Source organism: Rousettus aegyptiacus, unplaced genomic scaffold, assembly GCF_014176215.1.
Source record: "Rousettus aegyptiacus isolate mRouAeg1 unplaced genomic scaffold, mRouAeg1.p scaffold_m13_p_13, whole genome shotgun sequence".
Lineage (NCBI taxonomy): Eukaryota > Metazoa > Chordata > Mammalia > Chiroptera > Pteropodidae > Rousettus > Rousettus aegyptiacus.
Genome location: NW_023416288.1, coordinates 36844249 through 36870465, shown reverse-complemented (window position 1 = coordinate 36870465; position 26217 = coordinate 36844249). Strand labels below are relative to the sequence as shown.

The window sequence follows — 26217 nt, the reverse complement described above, 5'->3', positions numbered from 1 at the left end:
AAATGGGGATTCCGGAAAACTGCCTCCGCCCACCAGTGTTCATTGTCACCATGTCACCCTAAGCTTTGGACCTCAGTTTCTCATCTGTCCAGGAAAGAGAGTAAGACCAAGTCAGTGGTTCTTTATTGCGAGGGTTCATCAGAATTACCTGGAAAGCCCTTTCCAAATGACAGGCCCCAGGATCAGTTTCGCTGGCCATCGCCAGCAAGAGCCACCGGGGAGAGCTCCGAGGCTGCAGCCAGGCCCAACGCTGCCGTCTCTGTAGGTGGACCGCGGGGCTAGGTGACAGAATCGTTTCCCTTCCACAGCCAAAGGGGACACAAAGTTGCGTAATACTTCTTTCCGAACACCTCCCCGCAGACATAGAAATACATAAACTCGAAAAAGTGTGCTTTTCATCCATCAAATGTCCACCTAGAGCAGCAGTTCTCAAAGCGCGGTCCCTCAATGTTTGGGGACCTCAGCATCTGTCCAGAGAGAACCATGACGGCCACACTATTTTTCATTCATTGCCTCTTCCACTGATTGACTTTGCAACTAACCTTTAAGAAACTACCCTTTGTTTTGTTCTATTGTCAAAAATAATGACGACATCAACACTCACCTAAAAAAGCTACAAAAAACATTCTTCTTTTTTCCAGTGACATACCTGTGTGGGGACAGAATTCCTTCCTTTACTTCAAACAAAAAACAATATATCATCAGGGATTGAACACAGAAGCAGATGTGAGAATCCAGCTGGTGTCTATTAAGCCAGACACTAAAGAGATTTACAAAAATGTAAAACGATGCCAATATTCTCGCTGTTTCTTCTTTCATTTTGGAAACGGGGTTTTTATTTTCCCACAAAAACGTTATTTGCACATACAGATTTATTAGTTAATTTAAAAATATTTTTAAATTTTCTCAATTTTGCTTTCTGAAACAGTCAATATTAACAGATATTACCCACAAAAATAAAAGCTACTTGAGGTCCTCAGTAACTTTAAACCATACAAAAAAGGATGCTGAAGCCCCAAACTTTGAGCAGCTCTGGACCAAAATCCCAACGAATCGGATCACTGGGACCATTTTTTACATCAAAATGTCCCAGGCTGTTAGCACTGCCCACCTGCTTATGCAGATACGAGCACGGAGTACACAACAGACACCCCAGAGCCACTGCACAGCCTGATCTGTGCCATAAAACCCAAAGAAGCGGGGACGATTCCGTGGATTCATTGCTGAGAATTCGTTCTTGCTCATTACTCCCGCATCTGTTAACCGTGGCCCTTTGAGCGTCGCCAGCATGTAACTCTCCTCTCCGCCACTAGATGGCACTGCTAGCATAGAAAAGAGAAGCAAGGGCTGCATCTCTAGCTGTTTTCGAGAGAGATTTTGGAGGGAAATGAATAAGGAGGGTTTGGCTCATCTTATTCAGATACACACTGAATGTATTAAGTTAACTTTCCTTTTTTTTCTTCTTTTTTTCTTTTTCCTGTAAAGCTCTCGCCTTGAGACCACTGATAATGAGGAAGCGGTAAGAAGAGAAGCTTTCTGATAAAAGATATAAATCCAGGGCACAGAATGACTTAACTCATTTTTAGTTATTCTTCTATAACAGAGGTTCTCAGCTTCAGCTGCAGAATCACCTGGAGCACCCCAAATCCAGATGCCCAGGCCTCGTCCCAAGTAGTTCAGTCTGCTTTGTGAGGTATTTTCTGTTTGAGAACTCCCCAGGAGATTCCAGTGGGGCAGCCGAGGTTGAGAATCACTGTTCTATAAACATTGTCATTAAGAACCACCAGCTGGCCCCTAACGAAGAGACATTGATTTTTCCTTGTTCCTTCATTAAATTCTCTTAGTCCTACTATAATTAAAACTTCCCTATCATTTAATTTTTAGCCAATAATCTGGGAAAAGCAGCCCGGGGAAAAGGGAGCAAAACAAACCTCTGGACCCACCTCAAGTAACCAGGACCACCAGTGTTTACTACTTAACAATGTTTTCGGGGAGGGCGGATGTGTGGGCCGAGGTAGAGCAAGAATGCCAGGGTCTAAACGAGGACATTAAAGACCCCCCCCCCCCAAGTATCTGATAACCTTTGCTTCCCCATCTCGCCTTTCCTCTGTCCCAGGGTGGAGAACTTTAGCATCACCTGGAGAACCTTAAAAACAGAGCCACCTGATCTTCGCCAGTGGGGGCTTTGATTCAAAAAGTCAGGAGGGCAAACACAGGTATTTTTAAAAAGCTCCCGGGGTGATTCTAACCTGCAGCCAGTTTCAGAACCACTGACCTAACCCAATCAACCACTTTTCAGACTGCACGATAAACCCCCCAGCATCAAGGATCCCGATTTAAAATCACGCTCGGTAAAACCTGGTTTCATGAGCAAATGTGATCGACGTTCGAATCCATTCTTACAGCATTACAGCGCGTTCCATTTTATGACTCTCGGTGTGTCATTAGATCAGAGTCAGGGCTGCGCCTGTCACTTTCAGTGGCTAAGTCGGGCTCATCGTCATTTATCCTCGACTCCCGAGAAAAGGCTGGTGATGTCAGTTATGTGTTATTTCCAAGGGACCTCCTGAGGAGCCCATCCACAGGGTTTCCAGACCCTGTAACCTGAGCAAATCTTTCTCGACTCTTCAACGCTTCTACATGAACGATTCAGGCTCTTTGGCAAGTGAACGCTGAGCCCCTGCTCGGCGAAGGGCGATGGGCAACAGACACCATGCTGGAGTCACAGAGCCTCTCCGCCGCCCAGGGCCACGATCACTCCCAGCACGGTGCGGCCGTGGAGCCGTCCAGGGGAAGCGGCGACCTCACCGTCTTACGTTAACGCCCATGATGGCTTCTGAAACTGGCGAACTTTGCCTAGCAATGAGGACGTGCCGACACACGGAGCAGGAGAACTGCTCAGCACAGGTTGTGTGCTCGTGGCTCCTTGCCCTGGTTACCCTCGGCCCCATCTCCCCCACGCCCAAATCCCCGCTCTGTCCGGCTCTCAGCCGTGGCGGGGAGACTGACTCCTGTGCACTGCATCCCGGGCTCCTTTGTCCCCCAGCTCCTTTGTCCCCCGGCCCCCGTGGGCTTTGTCCAGTGGGAGGTACTGGCAGGAGATCAGAGGGTGGGAGGAGAGAGAAGGTGGGCTATCTCTCCCCTGTCCCCTCCCTCTTGGGTGGGGCGCGTGGCTGGAACCTGGCTCCACGGTGGGAGCCCTCCCTCCTGTGGGAGTCCCCGTCCCCGCTCTCACCAGCCTCTAGCAGCCCCGGTACCTTCCCTGGGTCCCTTCAGCGCTGGGAAGGTGACTGCTTCGGCCACTGCCAGCCCCTGGGAAAAAATTGCTCGTTCGTCAAATTCTCTTCAAAATCCCAGTGATGTGTCTTCCATGTCCTGCTGGGCCCCGACCGCCGGGACACCTTCTAGACTAACTGCCACCTACATTTACTTTTCACTTTCCAATCGCTTATAGAAGAGTCCTATAGACGTAGCTCGTGTTCCCCAAAGATCTTAACTTTACGAGAACTTCCGAGCTGCAGGCTACGTTAAAGCCTCCTTGTCCATGCAAGCCTCCACGGCCTCTGTCTTGGAAATGCTCCAGACTAATGAGCTGATGCCTCTGCTCTCTGCTGTACGAGGTGGTCTTCAAGACCAGGCTCTGGCTTCCCACGACGCCACGGGGAGTCGGACCTTAGCCCGGGGAGGAAGGACCTGCGCAGAGAGCACGCGGTGGGACGTGCTGACACACCGTCGTGGTACATCTGAGATGCACTGTTCCTTTGGGTGGCTGCGAGGCCATCTGTGCCATCTTCAAAGTCACCCATCTGTCGTTGATCAGACAGTGCTTACTCTGCCGAGCCCTCACGGCCTCGGCTACAGAGCTGGGAGTGAACCGAAGAATGACCGTGGCCTCCAACCAGTCAACCTCTAGGGAAGGAGAGAGGTGACCAGACCCGGGTTCTCAAGCTTAGGTGTGCACCGAGGCCACCTGGAGGCTCAGCCACACGCGGACGGGCAGGTGCTGCCCCCCCAGTTCCTGGCCCGGTCATGCTGGGTGGGACATGAGAAGGTACATTTCTAATCAGTTTCCTGGGTGATGCCGACGCCACTGGTCCCGAGGGTCACCCTTTTGAGAACCGCTGAAGCAGTATGTCAAATGATCACGAAGATTATGTGCCAAACGCTGGGGCAGTTGCGACATGGGAGTAATTTCTTCACGGTGGGCGAAGAAGGGTGAGTCCCAGCAGGTTTTATTAGAGCTCGTGCTGGACTCTAAAGGGCGAACAGGAAGTGGCGGATCGCGGGAGAGGGAAGGCGTTTCGGACGGCACAGACACAGGGCGGGGTGGCGGGGGGCACACGGGCGTCTGCGGACTGCAGGCCAGTGGGGGGGGGGCAGCAGCGGAAGGCAGGCGGTGGGCGTCTGTCACTTCTCCAGTGCCCCTCCCACCTCCCGGCCCACCTCCTACCCCGGAACTGCTGCGACGCTCGTCTTCTCGCACATTCTACCTGGGAGGCTGTGGGCACCCACTTGGATCTCTGCCCGTGCATCCTGGCTCACAAGCCTGCCTGAGCCGACGGCGGACAGGAGGCGGTGGACACCCCGGCTTCGGTTCCTCTCACGAGCAAGTCCACGTGGCCCCCTCAGTAACGTGCATTTCTGCTGGCTTCCCTCCTCTTCTGTCTCGCTGCCCCGACCTCACCCTCCTGCTCCCTGGGATGCCTCCCCAAATGATGGAAGCACCAAACCCTTGCCTCAGGCTCTGCTTGCAGGGACACCCAGGCTCAAACGGGCTGCAAATGTCCTGCTGAAGAATCTGAGCTTTGTCCTAAGGACACAGAAAATCGGAACATTTCCAAGATGAAAACAACAACGAGAAGAGCAACACTCTGATGAGTAAACATTCGCCGAGGGGCACCGGCCGTTAGGGGCCCTCATGGGCCTCGGGGGAGAACCACTCAGCCTGAGCTCCACCCACTGCTGCGGCTTCTGTCGGCGGGCACCCCTCCTACTCCAGGGCAATGGAGGGATTAGGCAAAGACCCCTGGCAGGCCGGCGGAAACGGCGAAGTGGGCAGGAAGAGGGTCACCCTGGATTGCAAAAAGGAAGAAGCATGGCGGACTGGGGCGAGATCGCTTCCTTCTGAAACAGCCCGCCTGTGAAGAAGGACATCCCGACTGAGCTCGAAGCCCTCGGTCCAGAAAAGGTCGCTGCCCCGGTTTTACAGACCTCCTGGCTGTCACGAGGAAGCAAGTGGGACCTGGGCAGCTTGAGGAAGAAGAGGTGGGGTAGGGTGAAGGGGCACAGAAAATGGGGGGACGGCAGGGGCGGGTCCCGGGGGGCACAGCGGAGAGCAGGGCAATGCCAGGCAGGAAGCAACAGCCGACTTATCTCTGGGGACAGTGTTTACTGGGCGGTTTGGTCCTCTCCTAGCCCTGAACCTGTAGTGAAAGGCTGCTAGACACATTCTCCGTTAACGAGCCAAGAGAGAAATGAAGGACCAGAGAGCTAGCAGGATGGGGAAGGTGGCTGGTGAGAAAAAATGAGAAAAACAGCCTGGGTCTAGAGGGCTGAAATTGCCTACAGCTCTGCGTGTGTGTGTGTGTGTGTGTGTGTGTGTGTGTGTGTGTGTGTGTGTGTGTGAGAGAGAGAGAGAGAGAGAGAGAGAGAAAGAGAGGAGAGAGAGAGAGATACCTCGAGAAGACGTTTTACTCAGCGTTTGCTTTAACATACATAACGCGATCTTTTTCTTCACTTAATTTTGGAACAGGACAATGCGTTTACCACGGTTCGAAATTCAGAGAGTATGAACTGGTATCGCAGAAGAGTCTCCTTCCCACGCTTCCCCCTCAGAAACCTCCTGCCCCTCCCACAGGCAACCAACGGTACCAGCTCTTGCATCCTTCGATGGGTAGTTTATGATTTTGTGAGAAAAAAAAATCTCTAAAATCAGTTTTCCCTGGTTTACATAAGTAAAACCATACTACACACACTATGCTGCAAGTTGCATTTTCATTTAAGAACTCTGGGTCACCTTTCTTTATGGGCCTGCCTGAGTTTCCTCGTTCTTTTCTGTGGTTACATGTTATCCCTTTATGCGGATGAACCATAATTCAGCTAAACGGTGCCCAGTGGATGGGTATTTAGGTCGTTTTCTAACTTCTGCTCTTATAAACAGCAGTGAAGTGAATAAACTGGTAAGATAAAACACATTCTCACATGTGCTTTATTATATCAAGGGTGCAGATGATTTTTCTCCAGTGAAACATAAACTCAATTTAATACGACGCACCAGATTTATCTAATAAAAATGTGCTGTTACGAACATCACTGTCACATATGTTTGATCCAGCCAGGTATCCCTCACAGGATAAAATTTAGTTATTATAACTAGCACTGGCAGTGTATTTTCAAAAACGGAGCATGTAAATATTGAGTGATTTTTAGCATCGGTTGACCTAGGATGGTCAGAAGCGGTCGGAGCAATAAGAACAGAATGAGACCCAGCCGCTGCGCCCAGTTACGCAGCTCTGAACTTGGACTTGTAAAGCCTGTGTTTGATTCCTTACCCAACCACTATGATTTTTTTTTTTTCCCAGTAAAATGGGGATAATGATTCTTGTCCCATGTACCTTGAGAAGTTGTTCTGAGCACAAAATGGGAAATTTTGCATATGGGAAATCTGTTTATGAACTACCGATGTTTAATTATGTTATTCTTACATTGCTTACAGTGCTATTTTTGGATAATCTATGGAATAGATTCTGGAATAGATTTCATAAATGAAATTATACCAGGTATGGCCATTTTCATTAAATGCACCCAATGATGGCCCTGCTATACCATAATGTTTTAAAAACCAATTATATAAAGAATCAGAAAGGAAACAGGTTGCTGCTATTGGCTAACTACCACAACTTTTTCTTTTGGACCCTCCCCATCATCTATAGTTATTAAAATCAAGTTCACTACTAACCACCTTGACAGGAGATAAATTTGAAAAACCACTCGAATCTGATGAGCTAGGTAATACCTTTCTGCCAATTAACACCGTTCATATTCTCAGATATAGAAGTGACGTGGTCTCTCTGGGTGCATTTGGTAATGATCAATAAAATAAATGAGCAAACAAATTTTAAGTACTCTAGAACATGAAATGCTGGGCCCTCTGGGTTTGGGAACTATTAGGAGACTTATCTATGTCACTTATTAAAACCTTCGAAACGCACCATCACCGAAGCAGACCTGGGCACTCTCAGCCAACCCGTTCAAGTTTCTGCCACCTCCTCTCTAGTTGCTGCCTCCATGACAACAGTCCACTGACCTGCCCTTAAGGGAAATATAATTTCTGGCAAGACTGAGACTTTTACTAATTCCACGTGTCACTATAGGTCGGAGAGAGATGGATGTGCCCGTACCAACTTACTTAACAAACCACTAATAAGGCGAGGGACCCCTAGCAAACGACGAGACCCGGTGTTCAGAGCACCCCTCAGGAAAGCCAAACGTCTCATCGTTCGTGTCCCAGGAAATCGGCACCGCCGCCACCTGTCCGTCAAACCCTTCGCCGAGTCTGGGCTTCTTCCTTCGACATTTTCTTGACCTTTTCCTAAAAAGGTTGAAGTGCACCCAGGGGCTCATCCGAAGTGGTTATCAACCTGATTATTAATTTCCTCCAAAATTTAGTTTTAATAAATAAATACAAAACGATCTATAGTAAAAAAGACTATTTTGTCATGCAAGTTTCCTTACAGGAATGTCATCTAGAGATCTAGGTTTCTATTGACCAAACGTCCCTCTCAGGGGAGGGCGAGGATCTAGAAATAATTCCAATATGCGGGATCTAAACTCTCATCCCAAATACACAAGAGACGCTTTTCCTACGCATGTCTTTCCCTGAAAAACGTTCTGGTGTGCAGCCTGCAATTCGGAACAGATTGCTTTTTTAGTGGCATTGCTCCCTGATTCAGAAATATAAAAACGCTGCTTCAGAGACTTATTTTACAATTCATCTTCTGATCTGTCATGGCCGAGGTGGTCAGCTTCCAGATATTCTACTCTAAATTACTTTTGAATACATTTTGCAAATAGACTAGGGAGTGACTCTGGCCTGGACCGGAATGGACTTTGAAAGTTGGGACTCAAGTCCTCCCTCTCTTTTGTTAAAAGGTAAACAATCAGAAACGCCACTATTTCCCAAATCGATTATTTGCAGAAAGAATAAACAGGTGTTTTGGAGACACTGGAGTTATGAAAAGAAAATGGTAAATGATTTTTTTCATGGGCCAGCTGCTCAGCTGATATGATTCTGGGGAAGGGTCTCCTAGGCTCTAAAACTCAATTAGCAAATCAATTAAAATCATCCCTCTGTCTGCCAGCAGGACCCTGCCGTCCTCTGTGTCCCCTCCCCATTTCAGGGCTTTCTGCTGTGTCCCCGTCGCCAAAGCCAAAGTCCAAGCAGGTCCACCTGAGGTTCCTCTGCTTTCCACTAACACTGGACGATCGGGAGGGGAGTGGGTGCCCTTCCGGTTTAATTAAGGATTAGCAACCACCAGAAGGAGCAGTGTGCACGGTTCTGCCCCACTTATTTATATCTGTCCTGATCCCAGATCGCCTCAGGAGCCGGGCTCGGCACACACTCAGTGGGGGCTGAGTGGCGTGGCTGGCTGTCACTTTCCGTCAGTGGAAAACCGACAGGACCAGGCAAAGCAGATGGTTTCTAAAGGGGCACATCCGAAAAATCTGCTCGCGAACTGTGGTGTCGTCTTTCAAACAAACGGCAACTTACTGGAGAGGAAAATCAGATCTTCCTCGCCACATCCTGCCACGACCCATCCAGCGTGAAGCTCGCTCACCCAGGTAGGGGCTTTAATCCTTGGTGAGGCATAATCACTTTTTTCTTCCGGGCAAAAGGCAGCCTGTCTTTCTAAGCCTCCCAGAGATTGCTATCATCGCCGATAATGCTCCCATCTCTGTCAGTTAAGGCTGTCATCTAGGTAAGACCTTCTTCAAGGGACAGCTGACCTGTGGATCACACGTCCTCGTGTATTTGCCCGGCTCAGCGTAACGGAGATGGAGCCAGTAACGCCTCAAACGGCAATTAAAAACAAGTCACTATTTTCATCATAAAACACTAAAGGAGTTTTTTCTTTTTTTCTTTTAAATTCCAAATAAATTCACAGGTAATTATTTGTGGAAGTCCTGGCTCTGACTGTAGGAATTTGGGCAAAATATTGAACATTTCTGGGCCTCAGTTTCCTCACCTGTCAAAGGAAGGGATTGCACTGCAAGGTTTCTAAGCTTCCTTTTAGCACGAAAAGTCTAGACTTTTTAGGGTGGGCTGGATCTTCTCCAATATTTCGGCAAATCGCACATGTAATTAACCGACCGGTTTCTCGGCGCGGAGTAGCCGCGGACCATTTCCGTCCCGCGGGCGGCTTACCTTCTCCACCGCGGTGTGCTCTTCGCTTGTGACGCTCGTTTTCCTCGACTCGTTTTTAGACCTGCTTAACCTCCGGGATACTTTTTCTCTGAGCAAAGTGGCATATCCGATGTGTTCGTAAATGGGGTTCGTCGTCATTTTGGAGATGTACTCGGAGGCTTTAGTTTCTATGTACAGGGTTATCAAGCCGTCCGTGACCAGATCGTGAATCGATTCGAACCTCTTCTCACCCACGAAGTGTTTCCCATCATAGAAGAGCCGGTAGTTTAGGGTCTGGTTCCCAAACCTGCCAGGAGAGAATGAGACATCGCGACCACATTAGAAATGAGACCAGTGAATAACAGTAGCAGCCGACTTTTATTTATTTATTTGTTTGTTTGTTTGTTTATTTTTTGAGAATGTACTGTATGCCAAACGCTGGGCTAAGCATTACACGTGGTCCCCCTCCTCCTCCCACCGCGCCCCATTTAGTCATCAGAGAGACTCCTTGAGACAGGTACAATTATCATCCCTGTTGTACGGCTGACGAAACTGAGATTTGAAGAGGCGAGGTACCTGCTTGTGGCTACATTTCCAGAAAGAGGCAGAGGTGGGATTTAACTCCGGCCCGTCACATGGTAGCACTGGATCCTAGAAATCACTAAGGCCGTTAGGTCCTTATCATTCTCATTTGCAAAAGTTAGATGGCGGCAGCAACTGATTTACGAATATTTCTTACTTATAAACTTCCTGTACCGGGCTATGACCTCTGCAAGGGAAGCTACCACCACTGGCTGTGAAGTTCTCCCTTATTACAGCTTTGTCCGCCACCAGCAGAACATTCGTGCCTCCCACCCCAGTCAGTCATCTGCAGGGAAATGAGGGGAGCCGTGCGAAGCTTCCTGTTTGAGCTGCCATGCCAGAATTCCAGCGATCTAATTTACAGCATCCTCTCGCTTGAGTACTTGGCCTTGGTCCTATGTCTTACAGCTCCTGCTTGGTTCCCCACTGAGAATGCCAGCTTCTTCCTTTGGGGTGCAGGGAAGACGGGCAAATGCCGTGCATATCTAGAGCATTTGTTAGCTTCTGAAGTACTTCCTCACAGTGACATCACGTAAGGCATGTTCTAGCCAGCCAGCCCCTAGTTGCAATTTCAAAAGAATCTTTCCATAGACACAGAATTGGGAAGGTGCATTGAACACACCTTTGCGGGCTGGGCTGGGAAGTGTTTCCACTGAGACCATTTCTTCTTTGGAGACAGATCTTTCCAATTCCAGAAAGTTCGAAAAATGAATTTTTGGAAGACCATCTGATTCTAAAATTGGATACCTTCCCCCAAACTCACAGGATTGTTGTGAGGATCAAATGACATAAAACAGTTGATCGAGGTTAGAAAAATGCAGCGAATGCAACGGCTTTCTGTCGCTGTGCTTGGAGCTCTGCTCCGATGGCTCCCTGCATGGGGCCTCATGATGGCCGCTGGGAGTTCTTTGGGTCAATGCGATCCCTCAGAGAACCTCATGGACAAACCCACACAACAAGAGGTGACAAGATTTTTGACAAGGACCACTGGGGACCAACCGAGGCAGAGAGGCCTTTCTCCTCAGCAGGCTCGATGTTTCACACAGAAGTCACCGTAGGAGCATTAGCTTTCCAGATAATTCTTCGGTTACTGTGTGTGCATAACCCAAGCCTTACTGTCCATCCTGCTGATACCATCTGTAGTCCAGGAAATGTGTAGGACCCCAAATATGTTGCTGGTGCTTTGTAAACAAAGTGGAAATTAAAAATAAATAGGGGGGCACGGGGAGCGATCGTTTAATGGGGTTAGAGTTTCAGTTCTGGATGCTGAAAGAGTCCTGCAAATAGATAGTGGAGATAGTTGCCCAACACTGAGAATATATTTAATACCACTAAATCGTACATTTAAAAATGGTTAAAGCGGGGAACTTTATGTTACATATATTTTACAGCAGTTAAAAAAATAAGTAAAGTCACTTGTAAGGCAATTGCAAAAAAAAAAAAAGAAAGAAAAGAAAAATGAAATCAAGCTCACCTTAGAGCTAATGTGTAGCATCCTGGCTGGCGCTGGCTTTCTCTAAGGATGTAGGCACCCTCCACGCCTCCGAGAAGCTGGTCGGCCTGATCCCGGGAGATGATCCCGTGAAACCTGAGGACAGAGGGGACCATCGTTGCTCCAAACAGGCCACACGCAAAATGTGGACCACAAAGAGCGTCTAACAAGGGTGGCGGGGCCGCCGGAAGCTAGGAATCCACAGCGCCCCCACTGGATGAAGAGGGGAGTGACTCCCGAGCATCTCCAAGATGCAGTTGGAGGCACCTCTCAGCACGCAACCAGACAGATGAGCACTCAGGAAGCAAAACGAAATGAACACTCAGGCTCCCTGGCTTTCTGCTATTGTCTCTGCTCACAAGCTGAATATGAAGGTGGAAACAAAAAGCCTTTTTTTTTTTTAAACCATGGGACATAACAAAAGAGCAATTACCAATTTAGCTCTCCCCTCAGACACAGAGGAGAGACTATGTCTTATCCTGATTGCAAATGAACACTTATTGATTAGCAACCTGCTTACTTCAGGTGTGGGGTGTTGTTAATTTTAGAGGCTCAATTCTCTGGAAAGAAGAGCCGGCTAGAATCGACATTCTTCTACTTCTTTGAAAGTTGAGAGTGATAGCTTATGGATAGTTCTGAAAAACATTCCTTCCTGGAAGGGGGAAGGGAAAGAGGGAAGTGGGCTAGACAGCAAGTTAGGTCTCCCCGCTGCCCCCCCCCCCCCGCAGGCATGCAAAGATTAAGTCAGAGGACAAATGTAGCCTGATAATACTTTTGAAAAAATGCCCATCACAGTCTCTATTTCCTAATTCCCTTCTATTCTTAACAAGCAGATCTTACGAGCTGAAGCTTTGGAGCTGAAGCTTTGGTCCTCGGGGAGCGGGGATAGAAGCTGTGGCTTTGCATTTCAAAACTGACTCTCAGAAGTCTAAGGCAGTGACAACTTGGGAGAAAAGGGTTTTCTGGCTTCCGCAATTTCGAGAGCCAATGCGTGGCGATCTCGGAGCGGTGCTTTTCCGAAGTGAGGGTGAGTGTGCTGTGACCTAAGAGAAACCCTCCTGCCCGGAAAGAAACCAGTGTCCTCAGTTTTTTCGGGAGGGAGATTTGGAGAGATTTCAGTAGAGCCCAGGTCAGTGGATCCACGGGGTCCCCACAGAGCATGTATGGGACTGGAACCGGTGGGTCGGTTCCTGGGGATCGTGGAGCTGAGCAGAGACGTTTGAGGCTTTGAACCTGAATGTGGCCACTGGACCCTGCAAACCTCTTGGGGAAGTCCCCTCTGTGGCCTGAGCTGGGGCCAGAGAGGGCTGGACAGACGGCCTGTGCAGAGAGCTGATACACAGGGCCAGTGGGGTGGGAGGGAGGGGAGAGAGAGGAAGGAAGAGAGAGGGAGTTGGAGGGACACAGGGGGATAGGTGGGGCATTGGGCATCATAAAGTTTCCCACGCCAGAGTCAGAAAGGACAGGGCTGGTGCCACAAGAGGTTTGAGGCTGGGACGTCCAGGCCACACCCTGACTGTGGGCCGGGGCGCACAGGGGAGGGCGCAGGGGTCCGATGCTCCTGCCCCAGGTCGCTCTCGGGGAAGGCAGAATGTCCTAAACAGGCAGTTAATCTAAAAGCAGTCAGTTTTTAATTAATCATTTTTTTTTTTTAGTAGTAAGTTTTAACTCTCTCGCATTGACACATTCAAGTGATGGCCAACAGCTGACATAGAGCATCAAGAACCAAGTTAAATTTAATAGTTTGAAAAAAGAAAATTACGATTTTTTGAACCCAGAGACCCGGTCTATGGCTCATCATCCCCTTTATGCATGGATTTAAAAACATCCATGATGTGTCTGTCTATCTTACGATCTCAACTCTGTGAAAAGAAAGCACGCCCCAAGACTGGAAGGACGAGACAAAAAGCTAAGCATGATCTTTCATGGTGGCTACGGCTGTTCTGCATCTTCAATACTCGTATATTTCCTAATTTTCCCAAATTAGAAGCTATTCATTTATTAACTTTTAGGAACGAAAAGAATACCCATGCGCAGTGGGAAAATTCGACATTCACAAGTTAAAGACACGAAAGAGGTAAAAATGTCACCAGTACATAAGTAAAAATTCTACTTCCCTCAAGGTATCCATCATCAACAATTTCCTGTGATTCCTTCCATGGGGGGAAAACCCTATATATTTCCTGAATAGAGCATGTATTACTTTTTGAATGGAACAAAAAACGTTTCATTTTGAAAAAAGAAAGGGAAACGTGTAATCTGAAGGTTTGAAGCAAATTTCCCTCTAACACAACATGTTCCTTTTCTGTGCCTGAGAAAATGTTTCCTGGCTCTCCTCTCACTATCGGGGGTTGTAAGATGAGAATGAGAAAGTTATTCAATAAAATTTTTATGCCAAAAAAGGAACTGCCCCAAAATAAATGAAGTTCCGTTTGGAATTCACATTCGACAGTGTTCCCTTTGAGAAGTACATGATAGGTTTCCATTTTTGCTTGTTTTATGAATCACCCACTGTGAGCGAAATCCAAATCAGCATATCGAATTTAAAAAGGTATACTCCGACGAACTAGCTTGGACGTTAGGGGTGACGTAGGGACGTGGGGAATGATGAGAGTGGAGGCGCGTACCCCAGAGGCGCCGGCTGAACTCCCAAGGTCGGACAGAAAGGTTCGGAAATGCAGCCTTGGGTCATTAGGAAGTGGCTGGGGACTGGGAGAAATAAGAGGCTCATGAATCAGGAAGATGAGGCTCTGATGGGTAAGGGAATATAGGAAGAAGGTTTGGGATTGGTCGGGAGGCCTTGGGAGGTGGACTTAAAAGACACTTAGCCTCCTAATGCCTCCAGGTTGGATGTGGGAAGAAAAGGGACCTGGTATCTGCGCCCACTCAGACTGTCCTGCCTGCCCTGTGAGCTGTTCTCCAGGCCACATGGCCCTAACGACTGTAAATAAATAACAAAGCATGTTCGCTTTGCAGTAGGTTTCTGAGAAAGTTAAGCAAAACGAGACTAAAAATTAAGAGGAAAACGATTTAGCTAATATAACCGAGTCAAGTGAGAAGATCATTTTGGTTTTATGGGACTGCAGGGACGTGCGGATGATTTTCCTGAGTACTGTGTTTACTGAAGCACATGCAAGTGAGGAGTTTAGCTACCGTTTATGACCTTTGACACCTGCATGCTTATGTAGCATCGAAATAGGAAGTGAACCGTAATGCTAACAGGGCCTCGGTTGTGGAAAATGCTGCCTTACGTTTCCGAGACTTGCTAGGAGGATCTCAGTGTCTGCTTCTGTGGAGAGAATTGCAGTGGGAGATACTGTCCCTTCCACATTAATAGAAGCCAAGACTTGAGTATTTTAAAGAAAATTCAATATACAAAGGAATCTGATTGCATTCATCATTACTATTAAACTCTTACACAATGGACATTTGATGAAGACACTATGTTAGAAAATTTAAAATATTTATATATGAATAACATATGAAGTGATTATTTATTATATTATTAAAACAAAGAATAGCATAATACATACTCTCTTCCATAATATTTTGGTCTGTTTTCCACCTATATTAAAAAGAAGAAAAAATATTAATAATGCGTTTGAACTCAAATCAGTTAGATAAAAACACTATTCAAATAAACAGAGCTAGAGTCCTGAAGTAATTTTATTACAATTATTCCCCAAATCAGAGATCTGTGAAACTACAGAGTTAGCAAACACATTCCACTATCTGGGGTAGGAATGATCTAGAATTGCCATATTTCTTTAATCATTAGGCTCATTCCTCACCCAAACCTAATCACCCAATAAAAGAATTTTCAAAGGAAACAAAGTGATGCTTATTTTAATATTAAGGAACTTATAAAGATATTACAAGGCTTCATCCTGAAGGATAGGATAAATATTTTTAGCATGAATAAAACATAAGCATTTATTTCAATCTTCATCTAATTGTTTCGTTATGTAGTTATGATAAAAACGAGTGTACCTGGATTAAAAAATAACTTTAATTTAGTCTCTTTCCAGATAAAATCAATATTCTAACATTCTTCTTTTTTCTTTTTTTTTTGACAAATGGCTAATGAGCTAAAATTTACTTGACACCAGAGGTAGAGGATATAGAGGACAAGATTTATGATGCGACTAAAAATCGCAAGCATTCCAGAAAAGATTTTTCAATCACGACTTCTGCCTTGGAGTTATCCCATCGGATTTTTATCACATATACACAATAATCTACTTTCATAAGAACTTTGTTTCCTCATGTTCATCTTTTGTTCTTCTACTCCGACTCCAGGGACACTGAAAATATAGTCAGGCCACGCTAAGTGATGGATTTTCACTGACGCACTGATGGTATGACAGCAAGTTGGTGTTTATTTACTGCAGTAGCCTGCGAGCCCACAGCTGTTTTATTTACAGTCATTTCCATCGAAAGTCCAATGGGAAGTTTTCTCAGCAGGCCTCACAGGTGGGCACAGTGGTGGGATTTCAAGGTACTGGGCAGTCTCCCGGCCTATGTCCACCCTCCAAAGGACGCAGGGGATCTGAGCGGGCAGTAGGTGCCTATGGACTAGAGGGAAAGTTCATTCAGGAAGGGCGAACCGGGAATCTGAGAACCACATTCACGAGCCTGCTCTGGACAGCCTGGCTGGCATAAAACTAATCATCTAGACACTTCTAAATATGTGCCCACTCTTCTGTGCGTTTTATACTTGAAAAGCACTGAACCAAGAGAGAGCATTCATAACTCTTAATCTTCAAGGTTTGAAGCCGGCTCAGTATCATTTACAAAAGGAAGCTCTAAAAAATGTCATTAATAGAAGCACAAAGTGTGCAAAAAGGCACCTTGTTATCTGATGTGTACCATTACTCTACATGCTGGAAAGCTTTTTAATATGCGTTGAACATTTTGTCATTTATATCAAAGTTCTTTCTTACTTTTATGATACTGTAGATACCAACATGCCATAGAAGAAATTTAATACTAGAAAAGCCAATGGAAGGAGACAATATATAATTAGCAAGGCATCTCTCCATTCTTCGAGAGTCAGTATTTCACATTTTGAAACGACTCTCTATATAGGACGATTTTATCTCCATCTTTTTGGCTGAGCCTTAACACACGTTTGCAAATCAGGGTATAGCTTCCAATGCCATTTCCTTCTCCTATGCGAGCCCCCTCAAAGGGAAGAATAATTCATCAGATTCCCCAGATGGACAGCATGGTGGACAGAGCCTACGACTAATTCCTGACATGCAGGTAACTAGTTAACGAAGATTGAATTTAATGGACTCTTGACAATTAAATTGAATTTAATTGCTTTCAGTTCATCAATCGATCATAAAAACAGATGACTCACTTACTATGCTCGGTGCTAAGCCCTGTTCATTGTTCGTGAAATAATGATTTCACAGATATGAGAGGAAAGGTATAAGGAGCTCAGAAAGCGCTTGAAAAGTCTAACATAGGCCCCCCAAATGGGGAAGTCAATATTTATGGTGCCCTGAGGGATACCAGAAAAGACCCAGCCGGAGGGACAGTTGGATCTAACTGAGGGACAAATTCGCACATGAAAAAATAAAAAAAATGAGCGCCGAGTGGTGTGGGACAGGCTACGGGTGGAATACGGCCTTACAATATGTCCCAAACATGGCACGAGACATATACTAAAATATTATTCTTTGTGCCCTTGAGATTTAAACTTAACTAGGCATCCTGTTTTTATTTCTCTCTTCTCCTCCTTAAATTTGGCAGCCTACATAGGCGGAGAAGAAAGGTAGGTAGGAGACAGCCAAGGCAGACCCTGTGGTCGTCGATCTGGTCACCGGCCGTCCTGGTCCGGGGCTGTTTCGGTGGTAATCTGATTCAGTCTCTCTTCCCTTGGTTCTCTCTGTAGCTTTAAAAATATATAGCTGTCCTTGTTAATGTTAAAGAGAGAAATAATGACCGGGAGAAAAACCGCACAAACAATAACCCCTTCCTTTTCCTAAACTTTTGCTCACAGGAGTCTAACACAACCTCTGACTCCACACTTCACTAAGCCTTGGACCAGCCAACAGCTTGATCTAATGTAGATGATCCTAGAAAAATCACGGAATGGTCCTACATGTTCAAAGTGGGTAATATCGGATCCTTAGATCCAGACAAAACACAGTCAAAAGTATCCATGTCCCAAGTATTACTAATATGCTTTCAAAAAACCATAAAAGAGTCTGAGAAGAATTTCTGCATAAAACGAAATATTCAGATACCAAGTACGTAACTGTTGAACACTTAATGGAGTAATGAACAGGGGTGTTTGTGTGTACAACAGGAATTTGTTTTCCTTCTACACTGAGTGTGTAGTAACAACGAAATGAAACTGCCGAAGATACTCTCTAAATTGGACCTGCGTGGGTAGTGGCACCAGGCACCCGGCCTAAACCCTCAGGGGAAAAAGTAGGGGGACATGTGGATATAACTAACGTGCAATATGCTTAAACGCGAGGCCGACAGGAGAGCACTGGGACTTCAGGGGAGTCCCCCTTCCGTCTTCCAGCGGCCTCGCAAAGGGCGATCTGGGGACTGGCAGCATCGGCATGATCATGGAGCTCGTCAGAAATGCAGAATCGGTCCTCCGAAGGGGAGCCATGAACGCACGGCAGGCGAGAAGCTGCCACGCACGTGAGAACTAGCCACGGCAGGCTTTAAGCTGGAAGAATGATGTGGGCTAAAACTTTTTGTGAGTCGTTATGACCCACATTCGGACAGTGAGTGTTCGCAGAGCAAAGGGGGCCTCGTGCTCATTAAGTGCTTGCGGAAAGAGGCAAAGAAGATGAACGCCGAGCCCCGCTGTTCATTTAATTGCTGCGTGATCCCGAGTAGGTTATTAAACTTCTTTGCATCTCATTTTCTTCAATTTTCAATAAAACTGGAGTTATAAAAACGTACTATTTTAATAAAGCTGTTTCGAAGGTTAGATGAGATGATGCATGTGACAACCGTGAGGCTTGGAACATCGCAGGAATACGGGGACACTTATCGAGTGGCTACTCTGTGTCAGGAATCGTCCTTAGGTTTTCACATGCTTATCTCATTTGAGCCTCCACTGGGCCCTGGGAGGTGAGGGAGTGCTATTGTTTTGCAGAGAGCCACTAAATAATTAGCTTGAGGTCGCAGAGCTAGTTAAGCGGCTTCAGATTCAGCATATTTACCTTTACCGTACTTTCCGGCATCTTTAGAGCAGGTACCAACCGATGCTGATGCCTTTGTTGGCTCTCACGCAATTCTACACTTGGATTAAATGACAGATATGCGACTTGTCCTTGATTTTTCTTTGCCAGGACTGAACACCTTAAAATCTCTTTGACTGAATTCTGTCGACGAGTTAGACTGAACACCTTAAAATCTCTTTGACTGAATTCTGTCGACGAGTTAACAAATGAGGACTTAGGATACATTTGCATAGATGTAATGATATTTTAGGTTTCTCAGCTATTTCTCTGTAATTTAGAATTATATGTGTTCCAAGCTACCTGGCTTATTTTCCAATTTATTCTTCGAATCTGAAGGAAGAATTCTCATCATTTTCGCAAAGATTGAAAGAAACAGTAGGGTGACAGCTGCAGAGTGGGAGACAGGGACGTAATCCTTAAATGAGTTTGCTTTATAGTCAGATTATCGTTGCCTAGATAAACACGAGTTCTTTTATATTCAACACAAAGACGGTTAAGGAATATTGTGAGTCCTCTGTAAACAAGGTTTCCAATTATTGAAAAAATAAAGCTTTTATAATCCCTCAGCAGCTGGTATATGTTAAGTTTTTACTTAATAGAAATAATTTAATAACCTAATTTAGCAGCCTCCTACACAGGGCAGCTAGAGTGCTGGAGTTTCTGAGATACAGACCCAATGAGGAAAAAAGGCTTTTGATGAAGGGATTTGTACTGGTGATACTGGGGCAATTTCAACCAGAAAAAAACAAACGTGGATAATTCTCTTCTAATTAGAAATCAAAATTCTGTATTGAAAAGGAGAGATGGAAAATCGAGTACTGAAATTTACATTCTTGTAATCAAAGGGCGTAGTATAGAATAAAAATTGAGCAAACTTTAAAAATTTCCCTATTAATTTAAGGCTTCCAGAATTCTGATGGGGCACTGAGGAGGTGAAGTCCTTCCTGCCTTGATTAGAATGTATTATTTGCAAAAAATCTGCTGGCCAGTCTCTTCATGATAAACCTTACAAGGTCACCCATGGCTTTGCAAAGTTCTGTAAGTGCACACAAGAAAGGCACTTGACTAACTGACCGTAAACGGTCTGCTAACTTACAGGTATTCACACTCCGTCAGGTTGGGGTGCTCAGGACAAAGCACTTCCCATCCACTGGTTGGTTTTCTGCTGCCTTTTTCTTCCAGATTTTCCCAGGAACCATATTTTTAAAACAAGTAATAACTTATTAGAACAAATAAAAAGTAAAAGACTTTTCTTAAACCAGTGGTTCTCAACTGGGAGGGGAAGTATTTTCATTCCCCAGGAGACAGTAAGCGATGTCCAGAGACAGTTTTGACTGTCATGACTAGGGACAGGGTACCACTTGTATCTAGTGGGTAGAGTCCAGGAATGTTGGGGAATGTCCTGGGCCGCACAGGACAGCCCCCACAACAAAGAATGACCCCACCCAAAATGTCTCCGGTGCTGAGGCAGAGAAACCCTGCTTCAGACTTAAAAAATTCTGGAGTTCTGAGTATTCCCACAGAAGACTGTAAAAAAAATTTTTTTTGGAACCAACATGCAAACAAATAACAAATACTTTAAGTACATCAAGTAAAATGGAATAAAGGAAATGTAAGAGAAAATGTCTGTTTTTGATAATACTGATAATTTATAAAAGTACCTATTAAGACAGAAATACCTCCAACTACGCTGGGAAGCAGCAGCTCAGGTACATACAAAACTGAACAGACTAACATTTCGATAAGATTAATAAGGGAACCTTCCTCTCCCCTTGGAAAAATTGTAAACAATGCAAAGTATAAAAAATGGGAAAGAAAAATTTTAAGTTATTACTTGGGCGTCATCAATTTTAAGTTATTACATGTGAACTGACATGTAACTCACTCCCTACCATGGGACTCCACGCCTCACAGCACGTTGTTTATAAATTTTGCCCTGATCGCTGCGTTGGAAACAAAAATTCTACCACTGCTGGCTTCCCTGGGTCACAGAAGACACCCCGGGAGCTGAAGCATGGTCTGGATGGCTGTCCAGTACCTCAGTGATGCCCCAGTTTCCTAGGTTTCATTATCATTATACAAGCAACTATCCAAAATGAGCATCATACAAGAAGAAGGTGAATTGCTCAAATGACTTATATTTGGACTTGAAAAGTAATGGAAGGGCAACTACACTCAAATACACACTCATACATTTAGCCCCTTTTCCTGGTCCTGGTTTTCTCCAGGTTTAAATCCACTGACTGTTAGTTAGAACCACCTGAGGCCCAGGAGGATAAGAGGAGTCGACACTTAACAGGTGCCTTTGGTGTGTGTGCTTTAGTTTTCACAACAGGCAAGTCACCTAGAGATTTGCCATTCCCATTACAGACGAGGAGAAGAAGGCCCTAGCATTACATTACTTGAAGATCATGCAGAGGCAAGGAGACAGAATCAAAACCGATGTCTGGTTGACATCGAGGCCCATAATCATCTCCTATATCAAGAGGAAGGGAAATCATCCAGAGGAAAGAGAGATGATGCACTCATCATCTGCTGATACCCGAATTGTTAAAGCCCTCTGTGTGCTCATTCTGGAGACCCGTGTGGGATGAATATTACAGGATGATCTTTCCATCACATCCAACCTCTTTTACGCCTCGTCCTTGTGAATGATACCACCCAGAGCATCATCCGCCCAGCGTCCAAGCGAGAACTGTCATCCTAGATTCCCTCCTCTCTTCCAACCACAACTGCAATCTGCTACTAAGTCATTTCTATTGCATGTAACTTCTTAATTGCTCTTGAAATGGTCTCTTTGTCTCCATGATATCGATTCGCCTGGGCCACTGAAATAGTCTTTTTACAGGTCTCCCTATCTGCACTTTGATCACCTTCCAATTAATCTCTCACACTGAGATCAAAAAAATGCAAATCTCATCATGTTGCTCCCTGCTAGAAATTCTTCACTTGGCTCCACGTTGCCAGGTGGTCACACCTGTACAACTTGGTGGGACCTCTCCAAACTACGTGCTTAAAAGTGGCACCTCCTCTCCTTGTCACATTCCGTCTTTCTTTTCTGGTTTATTTTCTTCCCACTACATTTATCATCATCTAAGACACTACATATTTTGCTTGTGTGTCTGTGTGTCTCTGTGTGTGTGCGCACATGCTACTCTCTCCCATTCAAATGGAAACTATACAAGGGTGGATTTTGGTCCACTTGCACATTAAGCTTCCAAGAATACCCAAAGCCTAGCCAGCCATGGGCAGCGCTCGCCTCTCTGGCTGGCCCAGGTCACCTTCCCAGCAGCTCGTTCCGAGCCAGTCTTCCTTGCTACATCTTCCCTGGCACTGATTCCTTGGCTCCACATGTTGACTGCCAACACCCCTCTCAGGCCTTTGTTGTCTGGACATCCCAGTTAGATGTTCTGCTCTGGCTCTGCCCTGATGCTCTTTATCCTAGGAGTCTGTACTCATCCTCTGGCATCCCAAAGCCACAGCTGCAGGTACAATGGCTCTTCCTTCCTTTCAAGCCAGTCCCCACAGAGGCCAGGCTGCCTGGCTGGCTTCCCACCAGGCCAGAGAACCAAATGTGCTGGATCCACCTGCCCAGGCTCCTGAAACTTCCTACAGACAGGCGCCTTATTATTAAATATCCCATAAAGGAGAATCAAAATCCAACACTTATATCATAGACAGACATTTTCTCTTAGCATCTAGTCTCCTATTCCTCTTGCTTCAAAACGCACGTTTGCCCTTCCTCTGGTCTTCAGTACAGATGAGAACCTGAGAATATTCTCTGTAGGATAAGGTATCCACCATCATGGCCAAGTCCGTGCCACCTCGTGGCCCGTTCTTCTCACACTAGATAGTCCTTGTTCTTTAAGCCTTTTATAATAGATTCTATTTTTCACCCCTTAATCCATCTTCATTACTCTCCTTGGAACTCTTTTTAAATTCTCCACATACCTCTTAGGCTCAAAAGAGCTTGAAGTACCCAATAGAATTGAATCAAATCAAGGGAAAACTAAAGCTGCGGTTAAATTCCTAGGGTGAAAACGATTGGGTGAATACACTCGTTTAATTTCTCATTCTTGTTAATAAATTCCTTCCTTTAAAGTTTAATGGTATTCGGGTTTAGTGATACTATGTGTGTTTTGGAAGAGGCAAAGAATGTCCATCATTATCATTCTTCTTTCCTGTTTTTTTCTCCTTCCTTCTAGAAATGTAAGAGTTTTCAAATGTAAGTGTTCGATGTAAATATTCAATGTAAGTATTCGAATGTCTGTTTTCAAATTGATGGCTAAAATTAATCTACCTAACGGAAAAAAAAAAGGGAAACAGAACTTGGGAGATCGCAGAAATTAAAGATCGTCCGATGAAATATTCTGAACCGTTTTTCCATTATGGCCTCCTATGGACTCTTTCTATACACATTTTTTTTTTCTCCCTAATCATCTCTCCCCAATGGAATTTTAACACTGCAGATATTTTCTGTAGGTATATCTGTTCTTTATACATTAAATGAGTATTATTTATTTTTTTATTTTTTTATTTTTTGCATGTCCTTCAGGAACCAGTTCCCCTCCCTGCCTTGGGAGTAATATTGCTGCAATTGAGAACTCAATCTGGTGAGCTCTTCATGGCTTTCAGGATGCTTCCACCAGGAAGATGGAATATATGTCTTTGTATCTTTCTTATAGATGAGAAGGCTTTAATTCAGAGTGGTACATTGATTTGCTCATAGTCCTATGCTAGCAGCCAATTTAGGGTTGAAGCCCAGTTTCCGATTTCAGGTCCAGTACTCATTTCTCTATATTGTGAAGATAAGATCTAGAATCCTGTTCACTATTACTTTAAAGAATTACTTAATTTAGCATTTCTAAAACAGGCACTCTCCCCAAAATAACTCCCAAATTGGTAGTAAATAAGAGTAAAAGTGCCTTATTAATATTTGTCCTTGCTCTCCAGTCCTGTCCCCTACAAATTATCCCTGGTTAAAAATTATTGAGCTAGAGCATGCCCTGTCATTTACCTCCTTATACAATCTTTGCTTTTTCTTCCTGGCATTTTGTTATGAAAATTTTCACACTTGCAGAAAGAATGAAAGTCTTTTACAGCAAACATCCATATGCACACCACCTGGATTCTATAACTATACTTGTCTTATGGCAGATCTATTTATTCACCCCTCTATCCACCTATTAATCTAAGCTTTTTTTTTTTTTGGATGTATTTCATAGTAAGTTGCAGACATAGCATTCTTTCCCTCAGATGCTCCGGCATGCACATCAGTAGTCTGAATTCAATAACATACAGGCTTTTAATATGAGGCTAACACCAGCTTTGTTTCTGAAATTAAAGAAAGCGAATTTAGTTTACATGTTCAGATAGGGTTCCTGAATAAACAGATGCCACACGCCTCTTTAATTTCCTGCTTACGGAGTGAGTATTGTGCCACCTTTTCTAACAGGCCACCATTTCTTATGTGGGGAGAAAGTAGCCAGGAGAAATCAGGTAGAAAGAACACCTGCTGATTGTAATTGCCTTGGCCTCTTTTGTCAACTCGCAGGGGTTAGATATGAAGGCCAGAACATTTCTTAAAATGGCTTGGGATCAAATTCTTCCTAAAGTAAGGACCAAAATTCCTTTTTTAAAAAAACATTTATATAGTGCTCGGAAAATGGTCAAAATTAAAGGCCATTCCTTCCAATATATAAATGCCAGGCACTGCTCTGAGTGCTTTATGTGTATTAATTCCCTCTTCAAACTGACTTCTAGAGCAAGACTAGGGATCAGCAAACTTTTTCTGGCGAGGACTAGATAGTAAAACCTTTAGAGTTTGAGCACCTGTCTTAAGTACTCAGCTTGTATGGGAGCATGAAAGCAGCCAAAGAGGACATGTAAAGGAATGAGCATTAATGTGTTCTAATAAAACTTTATTCACAAAAATAGTCAGCAGGCTATAGTTTGTCAATGCCTGTGCTGAACTAACAAACGTTGAGTCCATTCTCAAAAATCGGTTTCAGGATGTCTTATAATTAGCTCAGAACTCAAAGCTTGCCAATGCCTCAAAGGCCTTTTTAGCTAATGGTGGGTCAAATCATTCTTTGTGTTTCTACTGTTCTGTCTCTTACTGAAATTGGAGAGGATTATGAAATTTTAATCTACGACATACCAATGCCAACTTAAAATGAACTAAGGCAGGAAGTGGCTGAATTATATTGTAACTGAGAATACTGTAGTACTAAGGGATCTGACCCGCATCCTTGAATTGAAAGGTATTGCCAAAGCATCGTGAAGCATGGTCTTTAAGAAGTTGTGGAACCCTGAGAACCCCAACAGAGCAAGGGACAATCCGAACAGTGTCATTATAGACTTAGTGAAAATAGTCAGGGAGCTACAAGAACAATTCACCAAATTACTGATGTGTCATTACCTAGAAGGACACAAGGGGTTGGATGGCAACCAATATGCTTTTGTTGAGCTGTGCCAAGGCCATTTAATTTCCTTCCACAGTAGATGGGGTGATGACACTGGCCATGTAAATAAGGAGGAGGAAAGAGATACCGTTGCTAAAGCAAAGCTTGCTATTCTGTTCCACGAGACAAGGAGATACAATGTAGTTAGAGCGAATGTCAAGAGGGGCTACAATCTGTAAAAGGACACAGCCAAGGAAATTGATTACCAATGGCCTGAAAACGACGAGGAGAGTGGGAAACTGAGGCAAGGAGGCGGGACCAAGAAAGCGCCTGGGCTATACTGGCTTTTATTAGCAAATTAACAAACTCGTAACCTAGTCACCTACAATCTTGAATTGAGAAGCGCTCATTAAGCACCCAGCTAATCCCCTGAATTAAGGGACCAGCCCTCGGAAAACAGAAATATAATTTAAAGTATTCCTGACATAATGACAATGGATGTGGTGTTTTTATGAATGCGAAGGTCCATTAAAAGCAAAAGTAAATCTAACAAGGATTTGCGCATAGTCAGAAGATAAGGAGAACACCTTTAAAAAACTGCAGTTCATTATAGTATATACCAAGTATGAATCATCCTGGAACTGAATTGGAACATATTTGCTAATTAGTAAGGCGAACATAACAAACTGGAAGGTGGGCGTAGGAAACCAGGATAAATTAAGCACCGACCATACTTGCACAAGAATTCATAGTTGGCCTCTGCAACATACGGGGGTGTGGGAAAGCTAGGCATTGCAAAGAAGGAAAGCAAAGACAAAAATATTTTTAAAGGGTGGAAAATACCGTCTAGGAAGAAGTTCATCTAGAAAAAAATACTACGGGGCTGTGGGGTGACTGTGAAGTCCAAGAAAGGTCTAGCACAGCGCTGGGAAAGTGGTAAGCATCACCAGGAGACAGAGCACCGTGATTCTCCTCTGGGGCACAGGGGAGGGAGGACAAGATAGTAAGCAGAGGGAGCGGTTATGACAGGGGACCTCATGCTTGAGTGCATGTCAGGATCACCCTAAGGGCTTGTTAGAGCCCATATTGCTGGACCCCAACTCCAAGCCTGTTATT

General features: G+C 44.9%; 1 protein-coding gene across 5 annotated transcripts in view; it reads right to left on the bottom strand.

Moving 5' to 3' along the window:
* The window catches only part of CHN2 (chimerin 2), a 244831-nt gene that overhangs the window by 71630 nt on the left and 146984 nt on the right, over nt 1-26217 (bottom strand). For 3 of the 5 annotated variants that reach the window (XM_036230432.1, XM_036230433.1, XM_036230431.1), the window contains exons 4-5: nt 11460-11573; nt 9425-9710 (exon numbers count right to left, since the gene is read on the bottom strand). In XM_036230432.1, coding sequence (XP_036086325.1) covers nt 9425-9710; nt 11460-11573 — 400 coding nt within the window. Of the gene's footprint in view, nt 1-9424; nt 9711-11459; nt 11574-15010; nt 15043-26217 lie in introns of all 5 variants that reach the window. The other 2 variants (XM_016135958.2, XM_016135960.2) reach the window with 1 other exon arrangement.